Here is a 10,000-nt window from a genome sequence, read left to right as displayed (position 1 = left end):
ACTCACAGCCTTCCACGGAGGAGGGAAAACTCCATCACTTTGCTATCTGAGCACACTCTGTACTCTGGGGTAAAAACGTAAAGTACTGCAACTATTTAATTCACCGTATCCATTTTTTATTTCCTAATTTATTGCAAAGTGGTGAAATTATTCAAATATGTTAAAATGAAGTGTTTTTTATTCAACATTAGCAGGGTAAAGGGTACAGTCTAGCTCTACTGTATCTCTTGGATGATTAAAACATGTTTGTTCTGTAGCAGCCAGTCTTGATTAGGACTTGAATTGGGCGGGTAAGAAAACAGAGCTGACTTTATTGACATCCAGTGTTGGTCAAGTTACTTGAAAAAAGTAATCAGTAACTAATTACTGATTACTTCCCCAAAAAAGTAATCCCGTTACTTTACTGATTACTTTTTCAAAAGTAATTAATTACTTAGTTACTTAGTTACTTAGTTACTTTTTAAAAACACGATTTACAACCTGAAGAGGTGATAAAGCGATAGATCTTTCAGCCCAATTCTACTTTTTCTACATAATCCATCATACAAAATGTAATCAAATGGAAAAGTCTCTTTTTTTAACTTGTTTTATCATTTTTAATCTTTTAACTTTATGCATCAAGCAAAAATTTAATTATATGCAACATTCTCTGAGTTGAATAAATGAGTTTAACATTTAAACCTATTTTCTGCACATTCCAGCACATAAAATAAAATAATTTTTTGTGTTTACACTCACCCTTTCAAATAGATGCAAGTAAAACACAGCAGAAAATAAATAAAGTCAAAGACTCAGCGGTCCTGTTGCTCTATTTTCACCTGTAAAGCAGGACTGCAGTAGGCGGAGGTTTACCCTGGTGCAGGTGTGCAGCGGTCAGTGGAAGGATACGGCAGTGTCTCTGTGAGTTTCCCATTACGTCGTTGCGCTCTTGGTGCTTCCTTGGAAGTTTAGGGGTTTTTTTCGCTGTAAAAAGAAGTTTTCTTCCCACGCACGATGGACGCTAATGTTTTTGTCACTTTTTATGGAATCAAACTCAAAGTAAGGTCAGTACTTCCACGCTTTAAACGCTGCACGCTCATACTCTCTCCCGCACTCGATATGTGATCCATTGTTGATCTGCACACAGCTGTTGTCACTAACGGCGCACTCGCTTACGTCACTGTCGTGAGACATTCTCGCAAAAAATCACGGTTTTAGTAACGCAGTAACGCAGCGTTCCTACGGGAAAGTAACGGTAATCTAATTACCGATTTTGCAATAGTAATCCCTTACTTTACTCGTTACTCGAAAAAAGTAATCAGATTACAGTAACGCGTTACAAGTAACGCGTTACTGCCCATCTCTGTTGACATCACACTGTAACTTTAAGATAAATGGATGGAGATTGGAAAATTGCTAATAAATAAACGTCTTGAGGCTTGAAGCAGTCCCAGCTTGGCCCTAATCGCTGGATCTCAGATTTTCACAGTGCAAGCGTCACGTTTCTGAACAGCTAGCTGTGAGATCAGAAGAAGCTGCTGCGCTCTGGAGGAACACCAAAGCAGGCTGCTCTCACAGCCTCTTTGTGGAAATCTGAAGCTTCCTCAGACTTTGCTTCCTTTTTGTTCGACTTTAACAAAGACCTGTTTCTGCGTGCAGCCGGCTGCTTGTACCTCTGACAAAAGCTCAGTTTTCACTCTGACTAATGAGAAGCAGCTTCTGTAATGAATCCATGTGTGCTCAGAGCTTTCTGCTCGTTTAGCAGCGTTTCATGATGCCCTCCTCCTCCTCGCCACTCTCCCGCTGTTTTAACGAGTTTCTAAAAGCACAACTCAACATCAGCCAGTCGGGCGGATGCAGATTATTTGCTGTTTGCAGGAACGAAGGCACAAATCAGAGAAACTAAAGGAGGTCTCGTGCACTCTGTGTTGTTTGTCCATATTACAGATTCAAATTAACCCAGTGCTCCCAGTGCACCGGTTTGGAAACAGTTTGCTTCTGTGGCTCTTTCTTCTCTGAGGGGAAGCTTTGGCTCTGAAAGCTCCACCGCCCACTGCTATGATCATTGCTTTCTGTTCTCATGTTTCCACCTCAAGTGTTTTTACCTTCAGACTGAAAAGTCTCAGATGTTGTTGCAAGAATCACGATGGAAGGTGGTCCAGACATTCACGGTCTCCTCCGGATGATTCTTCTGACTCTGATTAACGTCTGAGCTCCACAAGGAGGCGCTGTCCTCTGTGAGGCTGAGGTGGAGATTCTTTACATGGTTTCTTGTCCTGGTAGGAGAAATTGGCTGCATCCCAATCCAGGGTCTGCAGCCTTAAAGGCCGCATTTCAAGGCCGATTATGTCACAGCGGCGCGCCGAAGGCTGTCCCAATTCAAAGGCTGCTCGAAATGCGGCCCTGAAATGCGTCCTTCATTTCTCTGAATTTTAAGGCTGTAGCAGTGTAGACTTCGTGGTCCCATATATCCCACAATTCATAGCACGGCAGTCGGTGTGGAGAATTCTGCCGCAGACGGCAGAAGCGGAGCGGCCGAAGAGTAAACTGTGAAAAGTAAGTTCTGGATATTATGTCACTTATTTATGTGCAAATGTTTAATAACGAAGAACATTAAAACATTACTGTTGGCCACATGTCGGCAAAGTCATGTGACATTAGTGACGTTTGTACTAACTTGGTTTTAAAGCCTTTACTTTAAAATATACGTCGTTCAATAGCTGAGCTTCATCTCACAGAGAATGATCAAAGCTCATGTAGAAACAAACAAATGAACAAAATATGTTCTCCTTCATTTCTGTCAAACAGCTGTATGACACGTTTCCAGCTGTTAGTATCATGGTTGCTAGGCAACCTGGGCAGCGGAGGCTAGACCGTCCCATTTCACAAGCCTCCCACTTCCGGCCTTAGCGGTCTTTAAACCCACTGTATGAAGCAATAACTTACTAAGTATAATCAATGACATAACAACAATTCAAACAAAACAACACAAATTTAGATTTGTGTTTAGATTCTGATATTTTTCATAAATGAAATTGTGTAGAAGAAGTAAAAGAATTAAGAGCAGGTTGGTGTGTTTCAGCGTTGTTCATGAGTAAACTGTAAGGATTATAGCACAAACGTTTAGAGATTATCATACAGTATCCGTCTGCCTTGTAATTAGCCAAGCCTACACTCTGAACCATCAGTGTAAAAAAGAAACAGTGCTTAAAGTAAAGAAGTGTGAAAATATTTATATTTATGAAAACCTCAAACTTTTATTTGATGTACATAATGTTTCAGAAGATGTTTCAGGCAGATGGTGATGAAGTACAAACTGAGCTGTGCTGGTTTGTTGATCTGGTTGTTTAAAGCAGAGCCCCTCACTGCTGCTCGGTGTGGCTCATAAGTAAATCTCTGCATTCAAACAACAGTGTCGTCTGCATAAAAGTGCACATTTGCATCAGCTACATAATGTGAATATTAATAAAGTATCAAATTTTTTGACCCCACCTGTGAGAGCTCGTGTTACTTCACACAGTGCCGTTAAACCTGCTGTGTGTGCAGTTCTTCCTGGTATTTGCTGTATTTTGTCTCCTGGTCTCGTGTGAGTCTTCTCTGAACTGTGCTGTGTGAGACTCACAAACCTGCCAGTCCTTTTCATCACTTTTAAAAAGCTCTCTCTCTCTTTGTCTCTGCGGTAGTGGCTCACCCACGCACTTCTTTCTGTTGTTCTGTCACTCTCTGTCCACCAACATGGTAAAAACATTTTTCTCTGCCCCGACCTGTGATTCCTGCTCTAATGAGCACACCGTGGGCTCACGTCTCTGCTGTTTGATGCTCTGGAGCTCTGAGACTCCCTGAAAGCAGCAGCGGCATGTTTATGTGCTTAACACTGCATAACAGTTGATTTTTGTTCATGAACATTGTCCACACTATATGAATTTCTTGAATAATTATTCAGTATAAGCTATAATGAATCTTAGTTAATCATTTTTCTCTACAAAGTATATTTGATGGCATAACGAAAATAGATAAATGATTAACTGTCTTCAGCACCACGGACAGAGACATGGGTCACGTTTCATCCAAACTGATGGACGAATGAAAGACGTGACGACAGTGTGTGTGTGTGTGTGTGTGTGTGTGTGTGTGTGTGTGTGTGTGTGTGTGTGAGAGAGAGAGAGAGATTAGCCTAATGATCATTATAATTTGCAATTACAGCCTCAGTTCCTGTGTGTGTGTTTATCTCACCATTCAACATAATAATCACCACCATCTGGTGTGTGTGTGTGTGTGTGTGTGTGTGTGTGTGTGTGTGTGTGTGTGTGTGTGTGTGTGTGTGTGTGTGTGTGTGTCTTTCTGTCCCTGTGTGGACACATATCATTCCAAGCTGTTATGGGGACGTCTGTGCGTTGCAGGGACATTAAGGCGGTCCTCACAACTTTAAGTAAACAATTAATCTGCTGTTTAACATGCTGAAGGTTCTCAGTGACATGTCGCCCTCTGAGCTGATGTGTAGTGATGATTTTACAGTCACGAACTGATGCTCAGTGATAATCATCAAAGATCTGCGACTGTAGCCTCCTGATTTAATAAAATCCTCTAAAATCCACCTGCGGTCAGAATGGTGGGGGATCAAAGATGACTAAAATCCCTCTAAAATCAGACAGCAGTGTCATTTCTAGCATCAACACTGAAGCTTTAATCTGAAAACTCTTTTTATTGGTGCAACCTGAACAAACAGCACCATAACTCATCTGAAAGGCAGATTTCCTGAAGACGTTTCACTTTTCATCTGAAAGTTCGTTCACTTCTAAAAGCGGGTGGAGGCATAGTGGCTGTTAGTCATTAGCATCGCACGACTCACATCACATGTCATGAGGACAAAAACCTCACACAGCAAAATGACTTCATCAGCTAATGTTACATCCTCACATTCTCAGATTCATGCGTGTAGCTAACTTACAGCTAACTTAGCATTATTGCTAATAACTCACAGATGACTTCAGCAGCTAATCGATGATGCTAACCTTTGTTTAATGTCACGCAGTATTGGTTTTGGCCACGATCAGCTTGTCAGTCACCTGTGAAGCTCAGCTGGTGTCAGAGGTGCTGTTTATATCAGTAAGAGGAAACTGGAGTTCAGTTCTCCTAAATCAGTAGAAGAATATTCGTGTTTTTATTAAATATGTTGGCGGAGGTTTGCTCCGAGCTGCTCAGAAACAGAGTCGCTGAATCTCCAGATAATCCGCTCAAAATGAACCAGCCCTTCATGAAAGCCCTCTGAGTCTCTGAGCTCACTTCATACTCACATGTTGCACCCCTGAAGAGACGGGAGACTCTTCATCATACATGATGATGACACGAGTTTGTGTTGTTGACACTGATCACTCTGACATTTACAGTTCCCATTAATCTGTCTTCATCTATATTGATTTAAAATGTCAGTGTTTAAATGCCAAACAGTGTCTGACATCAGAAATCACTCAGAACCGTCGGCTCTCTGAGCTTCGCTGGGACTTCCAGCTCTCTGTTACTGTGCTTCCCTCAGAGGGGCTGTAATGTTACCAGCAGTGCTGGGTGCAACGCATTACTGTAACCACATTACATTTTTCAGTAACGTGATATAGTTACAATTATGTAGTTACTTGCATTATAAAAGTTCTTTGGTTATCTGCACGCTGGGTCGATAGACACAGAAATTCTTTTCTTCCTGCTACAATCAGCTGATTTCAGTTCATGTGCATGAAGAATGAAGAGTGTTACAGCTTTAGAAGGGTGGACATTAGCGTTGTTTGTATTGTGCAGACGGAGAAGAGCGAGATAGTAAAGTGCAAACGGCCTCAGAACAGAAAAAGCTGCTTTATACTGCTAACATCTGCACAGACAGCTTGCTAACACTAAGCTAGCCAAGCAGACTCCAGCCCAGCAGCCAGAGCCTGAGCTTACACAGCCTGTGGTGATGATGATGATGATGATGATGATGATGATGATGATGCGGCCTGTTTCTACCTGTTCAGGTTTCTACAGTAAAATCACCATGGCAACCGCTCTGAAGTCAAAGAAAAAACAAAGAGAAGTACAAATGAAGTTAGTCAAAAACACCGACGTTCGGTAAGAGCGAAGTGTAAATTGCATTAATAAGTAATATGTATGTACTGTGGCAGTATTTGACTGAAATGCAGAATCCGTGCGTATCAGCAGCTGACTGTCATGTGTCTGCGAGACGTAGCGGCGTGAACAGACGTCTCCTCTGTCCCACGCTCGGGTTGGTCTCATGTTCAAATGTCAGCACTGCAGGGCAAACTTTGTTTTCCACTCTGGCTTTGATTCAACGGCTGTGATGGAAACAGAGAGGGCAGCCATTACGAGTGAGCACATGACCCCGTGTAACGTGTTAAACCCGCCATGGAGTCACAAGCTGTGCAGATGACAGAAGCTTCCACAAAGACCGAGGAACGAATTCTGAGCATGTAAACACTGCAAAGCGTCTCTGTCTTCAGTTATTATTGTTGCTGTAGCAGACGGAGGGACACAAACTGACGTGGAAGCCTCTGCAGATAATTTCACCTTCATGACAGCTGTACGAGGGGAGAATGTTTGTATATGTCACCTGTATGCATCATTATGGGCGTGGCCTCCTTGTCTGACAGGTGGCTGTAAGGCAAGGCGAGTTTATTTATATAGCACAATTCAACAGCAAGGTGATTCAAAGTGCTTTACAGAGACATTAAAGAACAGAAACAAATAAAAAGCATAATTTAAATTTTAACCTTAAAAGTAAAACAGTGCAGATTTGGTGCTTTATTCAAATGCAGCTGAGAACAGGTGAGTCTTCAACCTGGATTTAAACAAACTGAGTGTTTCAGCTGATCTGAGGCTTTCTGGGAGTTTGTTCCAGATATAAGGAGCATAAAAGCTGAATGCAGCTTCTCCAGCTGCTTGCTGTTTGCTAACATGACATCATGTGACCAATAACATGGCTGCTGTGAGGTCAAACAGACCAAGAAGAAGAAATTCAGGGTTTTGTTTGGATGTTACTGAGCACTGATTCATACTCCATCTTTGTGTGTGTCTGTGTGTGTGTGTGTCCACTCATATTCTGTTTCCAGTGTGTCACTGCAGCTAAACAAAGCACTTTTTCTATTTTACACAACTAAAAACACACACACTGACCCGTGGATGATCCCAGACCATTGTGTGTTTCTCTTCTTCAGCTGAATCCCGATTGGCTGAAGTTTTCAGGTGGCAGTCAGTGTGCGTGATGGATGAGCGGCAGAGGAGGAGACGAGACCACGTCTCAGTGTCTTCAGATGCCCTGGAGTCGTTTGAGTTTGGATTCAGATCTGTTAGAAGCAGAAACACGATGCTGAGGAGTCCCTCACTTACAGAGCTCTTCCAACATTTCATGTTTTGTTCTGTGGCGAGGAGCCGAGGCAGAGGTGGTTAAAAATCGATCTAGGAGGAACCCAGATATTCGGTCACGCTGAACTGTTTACGCGAGGTTTTGGTTGGTGGTTAAAATCCCTGCATGGCGTGAAGCTGACCGGGAGACGGCTCCTATAATTCAGGGGGTGTGTCCATCAAAGCCTTGCGTTTGAGTCTTTCGCCTTCCTTTCATGATTACTCAGACGTCGTCTGATGACATCAAATCAAATCAAATCACTTTTATTGTCACATCACATGTGCAGGCACACTGGTACAGCACATGTGAGTGAAATTCTTGTGTGCGAGCCCCACAAGCAAGAGAGATGTGCAAACACAACAACACAAACGAGCAAAATACAAGAATGGCCAACCTGAAACTAATAAATATATGTACAATATATAATAGTGTATGCATTTCTGGATGTGTATACTAAATATTTTCCTACGTGTGTGTGTGTGTGTGTGTGTGTGTGTGTGTGTGTGTGTGTGTGTGTGCACATTTTTACAAATTAAATAGTAAAAATAAATAAATAATAATAATAATAATAATAATAATAATAAAATATATAAAATAAAATATACAGAGTTGAATATGTGCAAAACAAGTGGCGTTACTGTACAGTGTGTAGTGCATAATGTTAAAGTTCCAGTAGTGAAGCTGAGGTGTCTATGACGTGTTCAGCAGTCTGATGGCCTGATGGAAGAAGCTGTCTCTCAGTCTGCTGGTACGGGACCGGATGCTGCAGAACCTCCTTCCTGATGGAAGCAGTCTGAACAGTTTATGGCTGGGGTGACTGGAGTCCTTGATGATCCTCCCCGCTTTCCTCAGGCAGCGCTTCCTGTAGATGTCTTGGAGGGAGGGAAGCTCACCTCCAATTATCCGTTCAGAGCACCGCACTACTTGCTGGAGAGCTTTGCAGTTGTAGGCGGTGCTGTTGCCATACCAGGTGGTGATGCATCCAGTGAGGATGCTCTCAATGGCACAGTGATAGAAGGTCCTGAGGATGCGGGGGCTCATGCCGAATCTTTTCAGTCTCCTGAGAAAGAAGAGGCGCTGCTGCGCCTTCTTCACTGTTTTGTTTGTGTGTACTGACCACGTAAGATCCTCAGCCAGATGTACTCCAAGGAACCGGAAGCTGCTCACTCTCTCCACAGCAGCGCCGTTGATGGTGATGGGGGTGTGTACTTCTCTGCACCTCCGGAAGTCCACTATCAACTCCTTTGTCTTTGCGACATTGAGGGTGAGATGGTTGTCTTGACACCAGTGGGTCAGGGCGCTGACCTCCTCCCTGTAAGCCGTCTCATCACCGTTGGTGATAAGACCCACCACTGTAGTGTCGTCCGCAAACTTCACAATGATGTTGGAGTTGTTAGTGGCTGTGCAGTCGTAGGTGTAGAGTGAGTACAGGAGAGGGCTCAGTACACACCCCTGTGGAGCACCAGTGTTCAGTGTGATGGGGGATGAGGTGATGCTGCCCAGTCTGACCACCTGGCGTCTGTCAGACAGGAAGCTAAGGATCCAGCTGCAGAGGGAGCTGCTCAGTCCTAGATCCTGCAGTTTCCTGTCCAGCTTCGAGGGAACGATGGTATTGAATGCTGAGCTGTAATCTACAAACAGCATTCTCACATACGTGTCTCTCTTCTCCAGGTGTGACAGGGCAGTGTGTAGTGTCAGGGCTATGGCATCATCAGTGGACCTGTTGTGGCGGTATGCAAACTGTAGAGGGTCCAGTGAGTCGGGTAGTGCAGAGCAGATGAAGTCCCTGACCAGCTTCTCGAAGCATTTGCTTACGATGGGGGTCAGGGCTACAGGTCGGCAGTCGTTCAATGAGGAGATGGTGGAGGATTTGGGTACAGGGACGATGGTGGCCATTTTGAAGCAGGCTGGGACTACAGACAGAGAGAGGGAAAGGTTGAAGATGTGCGTGAACACTCCAGCCAGCTGAGCCGCGCATGACCTGAGGACGCGGCCGGGAATCCCGTCCGGACCAGTAGCTTTGCGTGCGTTCACCTTCCTGAAGCACTTCCGCACATCCTCCTCAGACACAGTGTGCGCACTGACGTCATCCGCGGTGCGCACACTGTCCGGTCTCATGGTGTTCGCTGTGTCGAATCTAGCGTAGAATACGTTTAGATCCTCACACAGAGAGGCCGTGGTCTGCGGTGTGCTGGTTTTCCCTCTAAAGTCTGTGATCGTGTTTAGTCCCTGCCACATACTCCGAGGGTTGTCAAACTGTTGCTCCACCCTGTCCCTGTACTCACGTTTGGCTGCTTTGATCGTCTTCCGGAGTTGGTAATGTGCGTGTTTGTAGTCCGATGTGTTCGCGGAGGCAAAGGCGGTGTTCCGTGCCGCCAGTGACATCATAATACTACAGGGCCCTAACAGCTGAGCAGCAGCTGTGTGAGTCTGCAGAGTCAGGCAGGTTAGAACACAGCCCATTAAAGAGCCTACATTTCCCACAGTGCACCTGTCCTTCGCGAGGCTGTTTCTGTATCAGCCAAAACTCTGAGTCAGAAAACAAGAACACAAGCTGAGACTGACGGTCTTTGTTCTCTCTCTCTCTCTCTCTCTCTCTGTCCTGCTGTGTGTGACTGTCTCTCGCCCAGAGGG

General features: G+C 44.2%; 1 protein-coding gene across 1 annotated transcript in view; it reads left to right on the top strand.

Annotated features, from left to right (window-relative positions):
• The window catches only part of LOC113027924 (cGMP-dependent protein kinase 1-like), a 53,018-nt gene that overhangs the window by 12,710 nt on the left and 30,308 nt on the right, over positions 1–10,000 (top strand). Inside the window, exon 2 of the mRNA XM_026177760.1 lies at positions 9,997–10,000. This exon is cut by the window's right edge and continues 110 nt beyond it. Coding sequence (XP_026033545.1) covers positions 9,997–10,000 — 4 coding nt within the window. The remainder of the gene's footprint in view (positions 1–9,996) is intronic.

Source organism: Astatotilapia calliptera, chromosome 8 (genome assembly GCF_900246225.1).
Source record: "Astatotilapia calliptera chromosome 8, fAstCal1.2, whole genome shotgun sequence".
Taxonomy (NCBI): Eukaryota; Metazoa; Chordata; class Actinopteri; order Cichliformes; family Cichlidae; genus Astatotilapia; species Astatotilapia calliptera.
Note: the sequence above shows the minus strand (reverse complement) of the source record. Positions and strands in the feature narration are given on the sequence as shown.